A 20,239-nucleotide genomic window follows, 5' to 3' on the forward strand; every position below is an offset into this window, starting at 1 on the left:
GGATTGAATTTGGAGTCATGCAAAGTAAATGTCTTAAGCAATTTTGCAATGACGATTAAAATTTTAAATCATTTACCGTAGGTAAAATTTATGACCAAAGTGTAATGGCTTCGGTTGCACCAGCATTAGCACAATGGAGACAATATAAAACATTATCAGAAATCTGAATTTGGTAATAAAGACCTGCAATGTTAACATATCCTAAAAATAATCTTTTGCGTTAAAGGTTCAGTGTGTAGAATTTAGTGACATCTAGTGGTGAAGTGTCATGTTGCAGCTGAATAGCCCCTCACCTCACCCCCCCTTCCAAACATGAAAGAGAACCTGTGGTAGCTTCAGTTGTCATAAAAGCTCAAAAGGTTTAGTTTGTCCAGTCTGTAAAAAACATGGCTGCCTCCGTAGAGAGGACCCGCTCCTGATGTAAATATAATTCTAGAGTAAAGAAAACAACAATTCGTACAATTTAGATGAAACACACACATCACAATGATTATTTTATATTCAATTTCTGCCAATAGATCCCTTTTACATAAATCTTACACACTGGACCTTTAATGCTTGTTCAGTTTCCTGTCAGGAATCAAACACCACTCACAAGCTGCACAGAACATTTAAGCCAACATGAAAAGCTACCAGCACCTCTTACGTATGCTAACTGACTTTCACAGTGTTGAAGCTAAAGTGAAGTCGAGGTTTTTCTTATCCTTGGACAGAGCCTGGCTAGATGAAGTTTCCCTCCAGTCTTCGTGCTAAGCTAACCAGCTGCTAGCTGTCGCTTACTTGCTGTACAGAAATTGAGAATGAAGATCTGCAATGTAAATGTGCCTCGAAAGGAACAATTTGGTTTTTATGCTTCTTCGGTTCCTAGCTGAGTTTTAGATAAAAAAAGATCTATACCATTCTCAAGATTCCACTGTAAATCTGAAGCCACCATTAGTGTATCTTAGCGTAGCTTAGCATAATGACTGGAAATAGGGAGCCTGCTGCCAGCACCTGTAAAGTCTACTAACTAACTGTCAAGTGTAAAAACAAGAAGTTGTGGGCAAGGCGAGCAGATTCCCTCTACTTCTAGTCTTTGTGCTAAGCTAAGCTAACCAGCTGCTAGTTTACTAGCTTACTTCCATGATCAATCTAAACATCTGGACTGAATGAGCATATCTCCAAAATATTTAACTAATTATCTAATTCATGCAAAACGTTTCACCACAATATGACATTTACATTTTCTAAATCTGAAGCTGAGGCCACTTTTCATTCATGAGGTTGCCTATATGTCAAATCTCTCTCTAACCCTAACCCTAACCCTAACCCCATCTCTCTGTGGGTATTCAACTCTTAGTCGTTTTACTGAGTTAAATAAAAAACATGATAGAAAATATTATCCATAAATACAGCTCGTTTCTTTTACCACAATGACAAGACAGTGTAAAAACAAATAGGGGGTGAATACTTTTTAGTAGTAAACCACTGAAGTGGATGTGATGCACTTTTTCAGGCCTCTTACTCAGGAGATGTCCCAGTTGGATAAGAGAGGATGTAAATAGTATAACAGATGATGGCTGGTTTACAATAAGGTGTTTCAGTTTCAGGGTTCAGATATCTTACCTATTTCCTCACTAGCTTTGTCCCAATTCAGCAGCCACATCCTTCAAGGACTTGAAGGCCTTTGTGGACCAAATAGACCACGAAGGCCGAACCAAAATTAGACGGTCTAGTTCCCTATTTGCATTACCAGCTTGTCTCCCTCTTACGGTTGCATCGTTAGCTTGAGATTAACTGCGGTCTGGCCACCAGCACTGTTAACTTGTGCAATGACTCCTTGGATGGACTGACCCAAGAAGGATCCACTCATTGGATCCCTCATCGTTTGGGACTGGTAGGACGCACTTATCGTCCACATTTGAAGGAGTCTTCAAAATGGGACAATCTAGTTGCACTGCTGTGATGTGATCAGTCTTCAAATGCAGCAAGGATGTGGCCCCTGAAATGGGACATAGATAATGTCACACTTCCACGGCTTCCAGGGACACCTTGACATAAATGAGCCTTTGTAAGTTCTATGCAGGGACAGGTCATAACGTACGATGTGAAAAAGGCATATTGTGAAAAAGATCAGCTACAGTGTTCACAGCTCAGCCCAACTCATCCAACAGAATATTTTGCAATCAAAGGCAATTTTCAACAAAAAAAACATGAAGACAAATCTGTTTTTGCCACAAGACAGACAAATGAGAATGAAAGTCTGATTCCTGACTGTGATACTTCTTCCTGATGTTGTTACCACTTCACCAACCCTCTAGTTTTAGTAATATCCATAAGCAGAGTGAACAGCCCTTTTCTGTAGGAGTCACTGTAAATGATGGCTCCTGGATGAGGCAGGAGGGAGCGTTAGGTTGTGTTTCCGTTGCCTCGCTCATGAGGGCAGATGAGCAGTGTGGAGTCCAGGTCCAGGCGGAAGGCCGGGTACAGCGGCTGTGAGAACAGGCAGCGAAACGTGTACAGAAGCACCACTGTGTCCGACACGCTGTAGAAGGATAACACTCCTTTCTGGCGTTCCAGGAACACGCCAATCCTGGGGCAGGGCGGCGCAGCCACCGTGGTCTTACGGTTGTCATGCCAGGCGGCATATCCGGCGTGAGTACACCTCAGCCGCCAGGAGTTCTCGTTGCGCCCTATGAGGCAGGGCTTCCCGCCACCTTTGCGTCCGATACCTCGATAAGTGACGCCGATGTCAATCCATCCCCCGCCCCTCCACTCCACCTCCCAGTAACTGGCACCACCAAACTGGCCTTCCCTGCACAGGACCTGAGCCACTGAATCGAAGCGCTGTGGGTGAGGGGGGTAGGACTGGGGCTCCTCGCCACAGTGGGCACCCTGGGGCCCCTCCAGGAGAATCAGAGTCGGGTGGGCTGTGTCTGGATCCAACGACAGACGACACGAAACTGAGAAGAAAGAAAGGAAGTTGATGCAGAAATAGAAACTGACAGAGAGATATTTTTATGATCTCACATTGAGCTGTTTTTAGTTACTTATTCCACACTCACATCTTATATATAAGTTTCTGGAAAGACAAACTAGAAACAGCTGTTCTGGGTGTTTCTGTTTCTGTAGTAGAGTAGTTACTTAGATTTTGTTATCACTCTGTTGTGTTTTTAGAAGTTAGGTAGATTTCTAAATCTGTTTTTATATAATTCCTTTGGTTCCACTTATTTCTTTGTTTCTTTCTTTCAACGGGATTTCCCTCCTTCAGTTAAATCACTCATTGGTTTAATCACGAGCTGGGTCGTAAGAGGGCGATATGCCGATTTCGGGTATTTAAAAGTTTAATCAGGTTTATCCTCTAGGTTCTTGTCCCGAAGTTCAAGAACCGAGTGGGGCCCCACACCGACAGCATCACGTTAAGCGGTCCATTGTTTCAACTAACATTTTGGCACAGCGGGGATAAATGACACATGTGGCCTTAATCCTCCTGTGGCCACATGATTTATTGATGCCTAACAAGGTGCTGCTACGCTGTCGGCCTGTCAGCAGGCTTGTTTCTACGGGGACAAGGCGCCGGTCTTAATGACGGACCTGGATGTCATAAATACAGTATGAATGCCATTTGCCATCCATCATTGATGAGGATCCAGACTGGGCTCTCAGATTTCCCCGGCTGGACCCTCATTATGTGGTGAACTAGAAGCGTGGAGAGGTGAAAGGGAAGAGGAGGAAGACGGGAGAGCAAGATGGGGAATGACATGCAGGATAGTCAGACTGAATGGGTGCAACAGGGGGAGAGGAAGATAGAAAGAGAGGAGAAGCGAGGCATAGAGAAGAAGAGAGAGAGACAATTAAATGAAGAGGTAGAGGGTGAAAGGAGGAGAATGGGTGGAAGATCTGCCCTAAAAGAAGATGGAGTACTTACACCTGAGGAAAGCTGCCCTCATCCTCTGATCAGCCGGCTGCAGAGACAAAGAGGACAGAGGGAATGACACGGGCACTGCTGGAGAAGGACAAATGACAAAAAGACAAAGAGAGATGCTATTAAAAACGTTTTGTCCATATTAGAGGAGAGAAGAAGAACATAGGAATATGGATCAGAAACATCTTAACAAATGGTTTTGTGTTGACGGTGCTTACACACTGATGTGTAGCAGGTGTTTGCAATGTTCCGACATGTTCGTGTAGCGTGTTAACATGTTAGATATCGGACAGAAAAACTTTTGAGCCCAATGACGGCACCTTTTCACTGTGAACTGTCCAATCTAATAGCTATTGAGATATTTTGGTCCGTTTCCCCAGGTCAGAGCTGTGTGGGGGGGAGAATATCCTCCTGGCACCAGAGTACAATTTTTAAATCCCACACATTGTGGCTTTAATGTTAATAATTTGCTAAATTTGACTTTTTACCCAACAAAGCAAAAATGTGATGTTTGTGCAAGTTAAAGGTTAATTTCACCAAAATGTACTAAACCCCCCCCACACACACACATTTTTCCACTTACCCCTTGTGGTGGCATGTTGACCTGCAGGTAGTTGCATGTGCTGAGGTTTGGTGTTCTCCACACACTGATTTCTGCCACCTCCCCAATACAATGGACACGAATGGTGTTTGATATATTAAAAAAAATGTAAACAATACAAATAACAAGAAGCAAAATGACAAAACCATGACCCATTGGTCCCAGTTCGCTGGGGACTGTTTTCAATAAAAGGTATCTGAAAGTAAGTTCTCACAAACTAGCATAACTGGGACAGGGCTGTTACAGTTTACAGGTTTTGCTGATATCATTTTTAAATTCTTTGAGCACAAGAACCAGATTTACCACAAAATATGATCCGGCAATATGACAACTATTTGTTCTCTTTCTATTTGCTCCACACTGGCAGCATCGCTAATATATCCAAGTGAAGGAAAATAAAGTTTTCAGTTTTCCGGCCTAGTTCAGTTAATGTGACCATTTATTGTACGTAGCAAACTGTAAATCTCTCATTTTGCGCTGAGTTCGATGACCTCCACTCAAACTGGACTGAAGAGGACGGAGCAGAATCTGGAGATGATCCAGGTGTTGGATCAGACATCGCTCCGTCCTCTTCCAACTCGTCCACTGTCCCTCACAGTGTTAAATATCATGTCACAACAGCAGCCTGGTAAAATGGGTCAGGCCTGTCACAGAGTGTGTGTGTGTGTGTGTGTGTGTGTGTGTGTGTGTGTGTGTGTGTGTGTGTGTGTGTGTGTGTGTGTGTCATGTTTCTTATGCTTACCTTTTACACACTCTCCACCAGACACGTAGTTCTCATTGACTGGGGGAGAAAACAAATTGTTAAACTAAGAGCACATAATGTTATTCTGGAAACATAAATCTACTTTATCCTTTTAATACCATATGCTCAGGACTTTAAAATTACCCTACGAGCAATCGGGAGTATTCCGTATGTGTATTAGTACACTGTATCGTGTCATATCTTCCAGTCTCGGGGTCATTTGTTGTACCTGCGCGGCTGATTTTGTCCACCTCCTCCCTGCAGACCTCCTCCATTCGGCTGCGGAAGTGGCACAGCGCTCTCCTGGCGCCGCTGAAGGCCTCCGTGGGCAGGCTGAGGGCTCTGGAGTGCCGACCAGTGGCGAGCGGGACGCACAGCAGAGGAGCCGCCTGAGCCGATTGAAGGAGAAAGAGCGGAAAATACAGCGTGGCGTCACATCTGCATCCCAGCGCCCCCTCCCTCCTTAATTCCTTGTGCAATTGAATTTGAAAATAGCACCTCGGCAGGTGCCGTCTTTTTCCACTGGTCACTGCTGACTCATTCTCTCCTCTCACCCATTCTTCCTCCTCCATCCCTCATCTACAGACTAATCTCTCTGGGTGTCTCTTATGCACTCTGGTGAGTTCTTAGTTTCCAGGGTGCATTAGATCTAATGGATGAATATCAAATGCAATAATCGACAATGCATTTCTTGTCTTTTGGTGTGAACCTCTCACGACTGGGAGGATAAAAGTGCATAGAGTTAATGTCCTGGAAAGTGGTGCTGGCTGCATGTAGGTTTATTCTTTTAAACAACAGCTGTTTATTCATGCATTTCCTCTCAATCTACATCAGGCCGGGAAGATCATCATTTTTCAAACCAATTATCTGTAGAGATTTAAAAACAAAAGACTAAAAGGAGTTCTCTATGGATTTATTGGATGGCTGCAAAAACTACAGATCATTTGCTTCATGCACATATTTTTCTCCTCCCTAGTTTCTCCCCCTCCTCCTCCCCCCCTGTCCTCTCTCCCTTTTTCCCCTTTTCTTTTTCCTCCTCACCTGCAGGAAGTGTGTGTTGTCGTCCGTTTGCAGCAGCTGACTGATCTCTTCGTCTCTCCTCCTCAGCTCCTCCACGTCTTTCTCCAGCATCTCGATGTCGCGCTCGGCCCGCCCCACCACCGCTCGCTCCTTCGCCTCCAGCCTCGCTCGAACCTGCGGCACAGGAGCAGATGATGCGGAGCGCGTACAGCACTGCGGGTGTAGCAGGGAAACACCGAGCAGGAACTTTCTGACACACACACTCTCACATGTGTGCGTAGCGGACGCTTGTTCCAGGGTTTTGATAGACGATAAATTAAGTTTTTGTTGTTTTATCGAAAGAGTCAATATACTAGTCTGTTATGCTCTTCACAGTCTTTCGTTGCATCCAATCTAGTAACTTCCTCTAATTTGGCACACACACAGACACACGCATAACTCTTCACCTCATTATCTCTACAGGTCGTAAACATTCCAATAGGTGGGGGGAGGGTGTTATCTCTTTGGCCAGCCACCATCTTGAAAGCACGCTGACTCACACACCTGCCTATCTTTGTTTAGCAATTAGACCGTTAGTAATTTGTGTTTTTACACTTTATTATATTCATAATAAATGTTTTTCTTTCACAAATGTTTTTTTCATTAATGTTGCATAAGTGAATTTTGCCAACCTCTACACTGTCAAGAACCCCATATCCTTTTCAACTTAGCTAACTATCTATATGGTAATTTTGGTTTGTAGTTAGAACCATTATGAGACTTTATTCAATAAATTGGCTATCTTTTCCCTTCCTTTGAAGGGTGGTGCCCCGAGGTAACTTAAAGTTATTATTTAATATTCATAATAAAATATTAATATTCAATATTTTATTTTGATAACCAAATTTATTGAATGCCGAAAGGCACACCATTTTATGGTATCACGTTTAATGCATTTTGGCACAACAACCATAAACTTTACGATAAATACTAATATAACCAAATATATAACTTAAATTAAGAAAATTTACATAAATGCACACATTTTCTGAGTTGTTTATACTGTAAAACAAAAGTTTTTCTTTTGGCAAAGAATGTTGATACCAATGTGTCTGTGAAAGGATCAAATCAGCCAGTCGGTGAACCGGCCGGGCTCTAAACTCTGTCCCTCGTACTCCAGACTCGTCCTCACCTCTGCCTTAGTTTTCTCCAGACGAACGGACATGTCAGCAAACAGAGCGTCACCGTCCTCCAGAACAGCCGACGCCGACACCTGAATAGAACGGAACGGCAGTTAGAGTCAAACTCGTACTTAAAGACACCGTGGTACACGATCTATATCATAAACTGTAAATAAAAATAAACGTGGACTCACTGGACAAAATGCAGAACTCGAGAATTCTGAACATCAGCTCACTAACCACTGGTGACGTGTGGGTCACATTCACACACACATCCACACACAGCGTCTATATATAGAGTCACTTTACTCATCACTTCACACATGGAGGAATCAGGGGTTCAGTGTCTCGCCCAAGGACGGTTCATCAACATGCAGACTGGAGGAGCCCGGGATCGAACTGCCGACCCGCTCTATCTGCTAGGCCACAGCGGCCCTCAACGAAAAAAACACTGATGTCAAACTACTAGAAAACCTACAAGGACTTTTCTGTCACTTTCTTAGAAACAGCAAATATTATTGTGTTAAATTAAACCTTGATGTTTCTCCAATATCCTGTTTCAACAGAAATTATTATTTATAAGATAAAGTGTGTAAAACTCCATGGAATAAGGTTTGCTTAGATTTTGAAGCATAACAACAGTTCCCCAACTTTTTCTGTCAATATCTCGATCGTCCTGCTAATAACCACCAGGGTCTTTTTATCTTTAGCAGGTGTGAAAATGAAAGTTTCTTTTTGTCTGTGAGAAAACAAGACAACGTCTCAGATTCCTGTGCCTTTGGTCAGAAATGATCCTCCACAGAACGGAGAACAGAAAAAGGACTCGAGGTCAACGTGAGTGTGATGCTGTCGTGGGCTGATGAAGTGGTTTTCCACTGCAGCCCGAGCAGCCACACAGCGGATGGACGGGGATAGAGCTCAAGAGGAGGGAGGAGGGAAGGCTTTACTGGAAGACGGAGGGAGTGGCAGAGACGACGGAATAGAGACAGAGAGACGAGCGTGTGAGCCTGATGTCAGAGAGGCGATGGTGTGTAGTGTCATGTAATGTCAAGACGAGTCTATTTCTGTAACCTTGACCTCAATGTGCTTTAAATAGCTCCCACTGCACAACACCACTGTTTACGTTGCATCATAGTAGAGCCGCATGAATAACTTTCCCCCATGTTGAGATCATCATTGATCACATGACGTCACCCAGTGGTTTGTGAGCTGCCGTTTTGGAACCTCCAGTTTTCGACTTTTAGTCCAGCGCCATCTTGGTTTTATTGAAACCAGAAGTATCCATATTTGGAGGAGCGGGGGGGTGGAGCCTGACTGAGGGCTTGAGGACACCGCCCCCCTGGCTTGAAATGTCTGTGTTCCGACTTCCAAGCGCTCCAATGCATGGTGATGGGAAGACGTCAAACGTAAACAAACCGTGAGAAGCTGATGAACTCCGACGAGTGGCGTTCCATCGGAAAATGTAGGCATCCGACTGGTTTATAAAGCTATTCTGCACGTTTATGAGACATTACAACTCGCACTGTTGACATCTTTGCTTATGAAATGAAGCCACGACTCAGATACACAAGCTTCACACGATTGCAATGATAAATGTAATAATAAGGTCGGAGGCGAATGAGTCTGACGGTTTCGGACAATCTGGAACCAGTTCTGGATTCCAGTCTCTACTCATCTGTAAAAAACCTGGATGAGCAGGGATGAATGTGTGTGTGTGTGTGTGTGTGTGTGTGTGTGTGTGTGTGTGTGTGTGTGTGTGTGTGTGTGTGTGTGTCACCTTCAGGGACTCTAAGCTCTGTTGAAACTCTTCTATGTCTCGCTCTCCGATCCGAATCCTCCCCTGAAACATCCGCTGAGACTCCTGGAGCTGGAGCTGACAGACAGACACACACACAGACACACACACACACACACACATTATTAGATAACATGACAGAGACAGCATTTTGTTTATTTCACGACATCCTCTAGAATATTTTTCTACAATAACGATCAGACTTATCAGACGTATGACCTTTGCAAACACAGGGTCATGCAGTGAATACTTTCTACAACACAAACAACTCTCTCTTTAAAAACACGTGTCCCAGTAACTGTACCAGTACTACAGGGCTCGTAAACAAAACTCAAACTGATCAATGAAGCCGCTCGTTGTCTGGAGAGAAAACTGTAGGAACCAGATCAACGAACGATGACTTTCACTGTATGTTTGTTTCAAAGTGAAGAGTCCATTCGTTCTGCACTCATCAAAATATATCAACGCTCTTCTATAAACCTTTGAGGTAATGTCCGGCTGATGGCTCGGATAATGAAGAACATGAAACAGATTAGTTTAAATCCAACTGGATGAAGTTCATGTATTGGTCACGTCAGTTATTTATTAACACATTAACAGTGATGTTTGTTGTCTAAAGTGTTTTTATTCTAATACCTGGTATCTTCTGAAAGCTCTAAATCTAATATCTATTGATCAGATATCTTAACTTTTAGAAATGGTTCCTCGTGTGTACAAAGTCCAGGAACCCTTAGAGGGAATACAATATGTCAAACCTAATATTTCACAGAGTTAAGGTTTGTTTTTTAAAGTCTCTGAAGCATCAGAGTCTGTGGGTTTTCTAAACTTCACAGAAACCTCCTGTATGAAAGTCCAGGACCTTACAGAGATCAGTGATGTTGTCTCTCACCTGTCTCCTGGTTCTCTGAGCGTCCGCCCCGTGCAGCTCCTCCTGATCGGCCTCACACAGCAGACAGTCCCCGCTCCACTCCGCCTCGCTGCCGCTGCCCGCGGGCTCCAGACCGAGCCGGTGCTGAGCGCACAGCCGCTCCGCCGGACACTCCAGCGCCGCCACCAGCTTGTGCCGCCGCAGGGTGCCGACCTCCCGGTGCGGCAGGACGTGGAGCTCGCAGAAGGACGCCAGGCACACCAGGCACGACTTGACCGCCCGCAGCCTCCCCTCCGCGGGGCAGAAGTCGCACGGCACCTCCCCGAGCCCCACCAGGTAGAGCTGCGGCGCCGCCACCATCTCGCTCAGCTTGAGTTTGTCGACCACCTCGGCGAGCACCGTGTTCCTCCGGAGCACCGGCCGAGGGCTGAACGTCTCCCGGCACTGAGGGCAGCTGAGCTGGGCCGACTCCGCCTGGTCCCAGTAGCTGTTGACGCAGTCCATGCAGTAGGTGTGTCCGCAGGGGATGGACACCGGGTCCTTCAGCAGCTCCAGGCAGATGGGGCACCGGAACTGGCTCTCCGTCACCGAGATGTGGGCCCGGGCCATGTCCTCCTCCTCCGCCGGGCTCCGTGACCTCCGTCCGCCCGGAGAGGATCCAGCTGCTGGGTGTGGAGCGGAGGGAGGAGTCCGCAAAACAGGAACAGCCCTTCCGCCATGTCAGCCTCCCTCCCCCCTGCTACCCTCAGTGCAGTCTGACAGGCAGCGAAAAGGAGCAGTTCACCCAAATTAATCAAATAATATAAAAACAAACACTTTTCTCATAGATTTTTTCAGATTTCTCTCAATGAATTCAATTTTGTTCTTTGTATTTTACAGTATGTTTACAGAAAATAAAGAAAGTCATACAATGAGAAGGTTTCTCATCATTATGACTTAGTTTCTAATTCTTATGACGTATTAACTCATTATTATGAGCTACTGACTGAGGGCAGGGCGCAGCAGAGCGGGGAAGCCATGGTTGAGAGATCGCTGCCCCCTCCAACAAGAATGAGCTTCTTCTGCTATCTTTGACGAGGGATAAAAAGCTTAAGTTATAAGCTATAAGTTCTTCATGAGACTGATATTGTTGGACTACTAGTTAGACTACTGCCACAAATACTATGACGTACTTATACTGGAAGTTTGGAATCTACTTCGGTTTAAGTTTTTGAATAATAAAACCAATCGTCGAAACTTGTGAAAAGTGAGTTTTGCTTATGCAATATTTATTTATTCATTTAGTCTTTCTGCACATTTTTATTGAAGCGCATTTCCGCTACTGTGATGAAATAATCCTTTATAATAATGAGAAACTTTCTCAAAATAATAACTGAGCATTTCAAAATTATCATTTATTTTACTGTACAAACAAATAAAGAAGGAGGGAAATGTTATGTATATGTGACCTGAGTAATACACAACACTAGAAATCAAACTTTATCCATAACACCTTTTCAAACAGATGACACAAAATTCTTAACATTAAAAACACTTACAAAAGGTAACTGTCATTATGAAGTGAAATAAGTCTGTGGGAATAGGGAGTTTAATTCTAATATCAATCTGAATTTGGAGCAAAACAAAACACTAAAGTGAAATCAATGGGCCTGATGCAAACTTTGAACAGACACCAGAGGCAACACAGCTCATCTGGTGTCAGCAGTTCACTTTGTGTTAACGGTCACATTCAAGGTGTTCATCACGTAAGTAGCAGCTCACATCCACATGAGACGTGGTCCCTCCAGTCCTCAGAGGAAATGAGGACAACTCCTGATCGGCTGATGATGGAAACGCTGGAAACAATAGTGTAGAAACAGAAAGAAGTGAAAGAGACAGAATCCTCTCTGTGGTTTTCTATCAGTAAAACTCTTTACTTCCATCTAGTGACAGCAGTGTCACACTACAACTAACTAATAATGCTTATTTTGATTATTTTATAAATAGAAAAAAGTTCAATAAAAGTTTACAGTTTGTCGACCGTCTGACACACACCGCAGATATTTTCATGTTTGAAGCTGCAAGTTATAAAATGTTTGATATTTTTCATTTAGGCTAAATGTGGCGTTTTTAACAACTTCTACAAGTTGCTGATATATTTCAGATAAAAGTCGAGTCACCGGAGTCGTTTGGATTCATCCTCGGGGAAATTTATCCATTAGCTGTCAAGACAAGTCACTTAAAACTGAACATTCACTTCAACAATGATGCTGGAGTCTGACTGTCACCAAAGAAGGATTCATCCTGTGGGGACCATGAACAGTTGTATGAACTTCTATTCAAATCCATCCCGCAGCTGTTGAGATAATTCCATCGGGACTAAGGTGATTTCCAGACGTTGGTCTAAACAGCAGGAGGTTTTTTGACTGTGCTGTACAATGCAGCTGGATCCACTCCAGTGTCCTGACCTCTGGTTCTGAAAGGAGATAAAACAAATAAATGATCAGGAGGTCATGGAGACGTAGCATTAAAGGAGACATATTGAGTTTCAAAGTTCTGCAAAGTTAAAAGCCCAAAGTCTGAGCTCCTCTCCTGGTAAACAGGCTCCTCTACCCCACAGAAAACATGAAGCTACACCTCACCAGTAGTCCCACCTGTACCTCTGCATCATCGGCAGAAGCCAGGGCTGTAGCAAACGTAGCATAAGCAGTATTTAAACGTCAACAGTGGTGCAGTGAACACATTGTGTTACGAAGTGTTGTAACAATGTTAGCGGAGGAGGTCATTCTTGGCGTTCTCGTGGAAAACATCTCGGAGGTAGATGATGTGGGTTAAAATACGTGTTGAATGCTTCAATACAGGCTGAATGTCACAGTCTCTGCTTCCGTCGTCTGGAACAGCAGCTTCTAACACCAGCATCTGTAGAGAACTTTAGAATCCATTGTGTCACTGCCTTTTTAAAACAGTCGCTGCTGATTGGGGAACACCTCTGACACACCCACCAAACGAGAGCCCGCTGCACACGGGTTCAAACAAACATGTCGTTCACCACGGAAACGCTAGTTAAACTATAAGAAATGATTTGAGATTGAATGTGTCCCTCGTAAAGTGAGAGTGGAGGATTTCCTACACGCACAGGAAGTGGTTAACCAATCACAACAGAGTGGGCCGGGTGACCAATCAGAGCAGACTGGGCATTATCAGGAGGGGGCCTTAAAGAGACAGGAGCTAAAACCAAGTGTTTGAGACAGAGGCTGAAAAGAGGAGCTGCAGCAATAGACAGTCTGAGGAAAGTGATGTTTTCTGAACATTAAACATTTTAAAGTCACAACACTAATTAAAATGATCAAACTGAATATGAGCAGAATATGTCTCCTTTAACAAATACACATGTTTAAACAAGACAAGAAAATGAAAGTGTAAAAACAAATGACTTCTATAGGATATATCTCTGTTTATGATGTTTTGTGGTGTTAGTGAGGATAATGGTCCTGAATGAAGAGCTGCTCACCTCGGGGCAGATCTGTTGAAGTTGACAGAAGCGTACGCAACCTCCTCCACCTCCTTGTGTTTGCTGGGTTCAGCTGATCCGACGTTGGAGGAGATGGGATCCGTCTGCCTCTTCATGAAGTGGACACTAGCATAGTGAAGGTCACAGTTTTCCTCAGACTCATTGGGTAGACGCTGCAAACACAAATTTGCTTTTGAATCTTGTACATGTGGCAGTATGGACAACGTTAGAGTCCAACTATCGCAGCTATTGATTTATTTAAAGCGCCTCCTTCTACACCAGACGTGTTTCAAGGACAGGAAACATGTGGTTCTACTAAAAACCAAAAGGAGGGAAGGTCTTCAGGTTGAATTTCAAACACTAACACTACAAACTTCTCACTTAGTGTGTATGTGAGCCACTTGTGTGCACTTTCACATCGGTTGTGTCCAGATAAGACTTCATCTGGGAGCTGGATGTTCACGTACTACAGCCAAGTTTGGTCGAAACAAGTTGTGTAACATCATTTAATTAGAGGTCGAGCTACACACAATATAATCCATAGACCCCAAAACTATCTGTCAGCAAATCATTGATAAAAACTCTTTTAGCACAATATTTTGGGTGTATAGTGTGTATCATTTAATTGTGTAACACTTTAATACAACTGCAGGTCTACAGACACAGAGGCACTTAAAAAAAGAAAAGTCAGGCTCACAGTAACTAGAAGGAGCGAGAAGGAAGGGGGATAGGCCACACCCCCTAACTCCCTTCTTTCTCTCAGTCTTGTTCCGACCAGCAACGAGTACACAACTCTCCGTCTCTCCGATGCACCACGCCCTACTCACCGACACTCAATCCCACACAGCGCTATCTCTCCAAACTCGTAACACAATTACCTCAAATTCACGTCAAAGGGCAACATACTGTTAGGATTTTAATAATATAATTAGACACTATAGCCCCGAAAAGGATCGATTTTACACGCACCATGTTTGTACCTTAACAGAAATAATTTATGTTTTGTTATGTGTTAGGACTGTAATCCGTGGCATACAATACACTGTACTTAAACTTGTTCTCATACATAAACCTTTATATATATTACAGTATTCCTTTAGCTTTATTCAACATCACACATACATAAATGCACTGTGCTCATTAAGACACTGTGACCTATGCCTTAGAAAGAAATCAAGCAGCTGCCCCAGCTTCTGAAGGCCAGATAGGAAAGGCGTTGTCTTGTCTGATAAATACGCATGCTTACACACACAGAACATACAGACGATAAAACAGAAACACAATGTTTCACACTCCAATGAACAAAAACACTGTGTCTGCAAAACTACTGAAGACTCACAAAGCTTCAGCCGGATAAAGGCTTTTTCTTAATACACAAAACTTAACACTATCAGAATGTGAAGATTTGTCCAGCTACTATCAAAGGAGTGACGGACCTGGGAGCGGCTCCTCATCATTGGTGGATTCCAGTTCCAAGATGCTGGGACCACGCCTTCAACCTACTATTATAAATATTGCACCTGTCATCCGTTCGGGGCGACTCTTGGCCACCCCGAGCTACGGACTAAAAGCTGAGGCTGTGCATTGAGTGCCCATAGCTATGCTGTACCTTTTTCATTGCTTCTAAATAAATACTTTTTGAACTAAGACCGACCCTTCTCATACCTAAGGACAAAAGAACACGACAAAATTGGTGACCCCGACGTGATCCTGAAGAGAAGTTTTTGACCAGAAAGACCGGAGACCCAAAGGTCGAGGCCGCTCCGATCGATTCTCCACATACTCACGGGCGCCAAACTAAAAGGTAAGCAGAAACCTGTTAAAACAAATTCTGCATTAGTTATATAGGCATTGATATAGATTGTGAGTGCGGAGAGGAGAAAGGAGGTAAAATAATAAAGTTCTGTGTTTTATGGAAGCAATGAAAGGGTATGTAAAATAAAAGTACTAAACAGAGGTCTGGGACCCTGTGAAAGGTCAGGGACCTTGTGAAAGGTCTGGGACCTTGTGTGGGGTCTGGGACCCTGTCTTGGCGCAAAAGAAACAAGATAAAAAAGCGAGGTCTGGGACCTGCGCGGGACGGGCGCCACACTTAAAAAGTCTGTGACGCACCAACCCTTAAAACTAATTCAGATTGGAGAAAAGACAGACGATTCATGCAATAGATTGCATCCGTGCAACCAAATCTGGGATTAGGGTGTGAACCTGGAGGAAGGGGCTACCGGCACTGACGAGTGAGGAGCTTAACTAGCCAGACACACCGTTGCTTGAATCGGGCACAAATTAAAAAGACGCCAAGGCCATAACATGTCGCGAGTACTGACAGATGAAAAGACTGACTAGAATAAAAAGACTGACAGACAAAAAAAACTGACCATAAAAAATATAAGATTTAAGAGGTCTGAATGTGTGGGTATTTACTAAATACTAAACAATAGCGTTTTGGAGATTGATTAAAGAATTTAAGGTAACTAATACGTGTGGGTAATGGAACTGATTTGAGTAGTCCTAATATGAACTTCATGTAAAGGAACTATGGTGACACAGCACTAAGTCTGATACAAGTGTGAATGAAAGTGTTTGTGTGGAAAACGAGAGAGAACCAAATTAGGAGGAGATAACAAGAGGAAGGTCACCCAGCTGACAGAGACAGAATAAATAAGGAAATAAGAAAAATAGAGCGAGGTCGCCATCTGGTGGCGGATAAAAGAAAGTACAACTAGCGGTGTACGTCTGCCATCTGGGGGCTGATAAAGGGTATTACAGCTAGGGATAAAACAAGGACGCCACCTGGGGGAGACCAAAGGACATTACAGCTCGGGTTACAACTGGTTTGACATCATTGGATTGGCTTGTGTTTTGAATTTTTGATTTTATTTAATTTTGTTTAATTTTTATTTTTTTCTCCACTAAGAGACGACGGGAACTTTTTACAGTCAGAGATACACACCCTTGACATACAGATACACACATTACAGCAACGTGTCACAGCACTAGGAAAACATCGGGTGGCTGACAATTGGATGATCTGGTTTCTTCTGTGGCTGTACCTTCTATTTGGAATACTGATGTACTGATGTGTGCTGTTCTGGCGATATTACCATTAAAAATAATAATAATAATAAATAATAATTATATATATATATATCTATATAGATATACACTCCCTCTGCACCCCCTCCTCCCGCCACCGGCCTGTACCCAGACATCCCCGACCCTCCCCTATATGACAACACTTGTTGCAGCTCAAAGCCACCACTACAAACCCCTGTTTTCCGCATCATCAGTGGAGAGGTGGGCCTGGAAAGTGACATCATAGATGCAGCAGGAAAAGCTCATCGAGAGCTGAATGAACGCGTGGCGTACCTGGCTGAGCAGTTGGACGAATTACAAAGAAGAGCAGACGAGGAGACCGAATCTGAGAACCACCCATGTCAAAAAGACGGAGCAGCCAGCCCTCCGCTTATGGACCCTGACCCCCCAATTATTTCATCCACACCCCGCAGGAGCCCATACAAAGACAACAGACAGAATCACTTAAGTGACGGACCTGATCTTCCACATGCCCTCCCCACAACCAATTATCCTCCCCCTTCCAGGAGTACTACCCCTCCCAGGAGGAATGCATCTATTCCACCACAGGATCAGGACAATGAGCAAGAACAGACCTCCATTCCGACCGATGCTTGGTTCGCTGCCAGAGGAAAATTCGTGGGGATGATAGACGGAGGCCTGTTTCCTGAAGAAAACGATACGCCATCCCTGGCCGCTGCAATGCCCTCTCACCCCGCCAGTCGCACCAGGGCCAAAAAACCCTTTGGACCCCCAGCAACCTGCCCCGTGGAAAGTCCCTGTTCAAGCTCCACTGCGAGTGGGGCTCGAGGGGCAAACTCTTTTCCTACCATATACCATGAAGGACTTAACCAGCCTAGTTAACAACCTCCCCCCACTGACAAAAGGCGCCGATAACTGGATCAGGAACCTGGTGACCTTAACAGCTGGCGACCCGCTGTGCCTCGGAGACTACAGGGGACTGATCACCCGACAAGGAGGGGCACATGTCTGCAACGCAATAATGACTGCAGCAGAGTTGACAGACTCCCCCGATCGAAGCCCCCTGACGACCTGTGCAGGCCCGCTGCACGATGCCATGAGGGCTCTTTACCCTGTACAGTTAGACCCACGGGCTTTAGGCTCCATCACCCTAAGAGAAGGGGAAGATTTGAACACCTACCTGGACAGGGCCAGCAAACTCTGGATGGAAGCAATGGGGACCAGACACGACACATCAGACACCACCCTTATTCTCTGGCGCCGCCAGGTGGTGGGTGGGCTTCCTGAAACAGTCCAAGAAAACCTAGAAGACGTCCTTAACCTGGAAACCCAGACCGACCCAGACTGGAGACGCACCGTGGCACATAGTCTCATCAAATATCGGCGACAGGAAAAACTGAGGCAGAGGGGCAAGGCTCTCGCCAGACAGCTACTAAAAGCCCAACTGGCAGAGAAGAGGCATGACGCTCAACAGCAACAAGAAAAACAAGCCCCTTAAACAAATGGCGGCCGTGTCAGGATTACATTTGGAAATAGCAGAGGCAGTAGCACGGGCTATGCAAACTGAAAGACTCAGTCAACCCCCGGTCGCCCCGCAGCCCCCACCTCCCAGCTACGATCAGTGGGGACAGGGTCCCCCTCCGTTCAGACCAAGAGGAGGGTACGGCCGTGGTCAGTATAGAGGTCAAACCAGAGGAAACCCCAATACCGGATGCTTCATATGCGGCCAGCTTGACCACTGGGCCCGAGACTGCCCTCATGGGGAACAAAGAGGAACACCAGCCCCCTACAGAGGACAAGGCCCCCAGCGCGGAGGCCCCCCAGGACGAGGCCGAGGAAGAGGCATGCCCCCGCAACCACACCAGATGCTATCTTCCGCCTGGGAATACGGCTACGAATATGACCAATGAAGTTGCCCAGTGTCCACAGCAGGTCACGTTGTGCCCCCCGAATTTGACCCCATAGTGACCTGTAACGCCAAATGGAGAACACACAGCGGACGGTTAGCAGTCCCAGCCAAACTAGCCCAGATACTTCTCAAACAGGCCCATGGACCTACACACATCAGTAAGAAACAGACTCAGAAGAACACGGAAACACTCTGGTGGCATCCACACATGGAAGCCCTGGTAGAGAACTTTGTACACGAATGCGATACATGCAATGCACACAACCCTAAAAGACCATACAAATGCCCCATGGGCCGTTTCCCTGTTCCTGATGCGCCATTCAAAGAAATATGCATTGATTTCACAGACATGGGCGCTGACCAAGTACAGGGATATAGGTACATGTTAGTAATGGTAGACAGATACACCAAATGGCTCGAAGCAATACCCTGCCGACGGGAGGACACTAAAACAGTGATCAAATGGTTAAGAAATGAACTCATACCCAGGTATGGAGTTCCCCGAGTCATCAGATCAGACAACGGGTCCCACTTCTCCAACAAACATTTAGGTACGGTAGAAGCCGCACTAGGGATCACGCATCGATTTGGTTCCGTGTATCACCCCCAGTCGCAAGGATTGGTAGAAAGAGCAAACCAGACATTAAAAAGAAAGATAGCCAAAGCATGTCACAACACCTCACTCACGTGGGTTGAAGCACTGCCCTTGGCGCTCATGTCAATGAGAAGTTCATCCAATGGTGTCACCCATCTATCCCCACATGAGCTTCTCACAGGAAGGCCCATGCCAGGGCCTCCTCGAGACCCTGGGTATGGACCCGGGTTGGATGTATGTCAGGAGAAATTGACTGACTACATGAAAGCCTTAACTAATCTTACTGAAGTTTTGTCTGCACAGGTCCAGGCGGCTGCTGGACGTTCTGACGAGACACCCACGGAGACTCCTGTTCCAGTAAGACCGGGTGATTGGGTAAGGGTCAAAGTTCACAAGAGAAAGTGGCACGACCCTAGGTGGACAGGACCTTGGGAGGTAACAGAGTGTACCTCACATGCGATCCGAGTAAAAAACAAAAAAACAGGAGCAATTTGGCACCACCTCACACATTGTGTACCCACTGACCCACCTTCTCGGTCTTTACGAGAAGTAGCCACTGATTTGGCCGACTCCTCCTCAAAATCTTAAAGTAATACGTTGACCACAAAAGGAGGGTCTATCTGTATGTCTTGTCTTGATTATTTCCAAATATAAGCTTGTATACTGTACTTTAAACTCAGCTACGCACCTCTGAGTTCCATATGAGCAGAGAGAAACACACATTCAATTAGAGAAGCAGTATACTGAGCTGGTAACATATATCCTGTGTCAAATGTTTTATGTATTCAAGAGCAATTTTCGTTAATGGGACTAGAGAGTCCATCTTATCTGGTATTTCAGTTGGAGTTGTTTATTTTATTTATGTTTTTTATTGGTTTATTAGATGTTTGTTTTATTTGTTTTGTTTATGTTTTATTCAAACAAGGATATTTTAATATTTCAAAATTCAAATGTCAGACTGAATAATGTTCATTGCTCTTTGAAAAGGTGAACTTGCATGATTATGTTATAATATATTTTTTCCTAAAAAGGTTTTAGAGTTATGACAATATATAATCCAACAAGATTTGCTATTGAGACCGCCAACCAAAACATTTTTTT

The 20,239-nt window shown here is 44.6% G+C and overlaps 1 protein-coding gene across 6 annotated transcripts; it reads right to left on the reverse strand.

Moving 5' to 3' along the window:
• Positions 1-457: 457 nt before the first annotated feature.
• Positions 458-10,821, reverse strand: LOC118098536 (E3 ubiquitin/ISG15 ligase TRIM25). 6 transcript variants are annotated; one of them, XM_035142466.2, is made up of 9 exons: positions 10,112-10,821; positions 9,205-9,300; positions 7,439-7,519; positions 6,289-6,441; positions 5,477-5,636; positions 5,248-5,286; positions 4,488-4,565; positions 3,908-3,982; positions 458-2,942 (listed from the first exon to the last, which is right to left on the reverse strand). In XM_035142466.2, the coding sequence occupies exons 1-9, from the start codon at positions 10,697-10,699 to the stop codon at positions 2,389-2,391; spliced, it is 1,824 nt and encodes a 607-aa protein (XP_034998357.2). In that variant the 5' UTR covers positions 10,700-10,821; the 3' UTR covers positions 458-2,388. The 6 variants fall into 6 exon arrangements, with proteins under 6 accessions (XP_034998357.2, XP_034998348.2, XP_034998377.2 ...); XM_035142457.2 differs by having other exon boundaries at positions 3,908-3,985; positions 10,112-10,819; XM_047341651.1 differs by lacking the exon at positions 458-2,942 and adding an exon at positions 2,955-3,756.
• Between the last annotated feature and the right edge of the window lie 9,418 nt (positions 10,822-20,239).

The sequence above is a fragment of the Hippoglossus stenolepis genome, chromosome 2 (genome assembly GCF_022539355.2).
Source record: "Hippoglossus stenolepis isolate QCI-W04-F060 chromosome 2, HSTE1.2, whole genome shotgun sequence".
Classification (NCBI taxonomy): Eukaryota; Metazoa; Chordata; class Actinopteri; order Pleuronectiformes; family Pleuronectidae; genus Hippoglossus; species Hippoglossus stenolepis.